This window comes from Osmerus mordax, chromosome 3 (genome assembly GCF_038355195.1).
Source record: "Osmerus mordax isolate fOsmMor3 chromosome 3, fOsmMor3.pri, whole genome shotgun sequence".
Classification (NCBI taxonomy): Eukaryota; Metazoa; Chordata; class Actinopteri; order Osmeriformes; family Osmeridae; genus Osmerus; species Osmerus mordax.
Genome location: NC_090052.1, coordinates 15,135,392 through 15,135,871, shown reverse-complemented (window position 1 = coordinate 15,135,871; position 480 = coordinate 15,135,392). Strand labels below are relative to the sequence as shown.

At 60.8% G+C, this 480-nt stretch overlaps 1 protein-coding gene across 1 annotated transcript in view; it reads left to right on the top strand.

The window, feature by feature from the left end:
* Positions 1 to 338: 338 nt before the first annotated feature.
* The window catches only part of gpr139 (G protein-coupled receptor 139), a 10,696-nt gene continuing 10,554 nt past the window's right edge, over positions 339 to 480 (top strand). The window contains exon 1 of the mRNA XM_067232716.1: positions 339 to 480. This exon is cut by the window's right edge and continues 6 nt beyond it. Coding sequence (XP_067088817.1) covers positions 339 to 480 — 142 coding nt within the window.

The window sequence follows — 480 nt, the reverse complement described above, 5'->3', positions numbered from 1 at the left end:
TCTCTCATTCTCCCTTTCGCTTTCACACACACACACACAGCATCCTCCCTCCACACTCTTCCCCTCGCTCTCTCCTCTCCTCCGTCACCCACTAACACATATCACCTCTCCAATCTCCACCGTCTGGCTCAGTCTCTCTCACTCTCTCTCCCTCTCCCGCTCCTCTCCTTCTCTTCCCTCTCCTCTCTCACATTCTGTCACTTGCTCTCCCGCACACACTCTCATGCCTACTGGCACCTAAGGACAGAGCACCCTCCTCTCCCAGTCCAGCAGCTAGGCAGTGCATGCGTGCGTCGGTCTGGGGTGCCCGACGTCGAGCCGAGGAAAAGGACGAGACCATGGAGCACAGCCACATCTTCACCGTCGCGTCCGGCAACGAGAGTGTCTGGAGCCCGGGGCTGTCGCCCCCAGACTCCCCCCAGGGATGCCCCCTCGGACCGCTGCCCGTCATCTACTACAGCGCCCTTCTCTGTCTCGGCC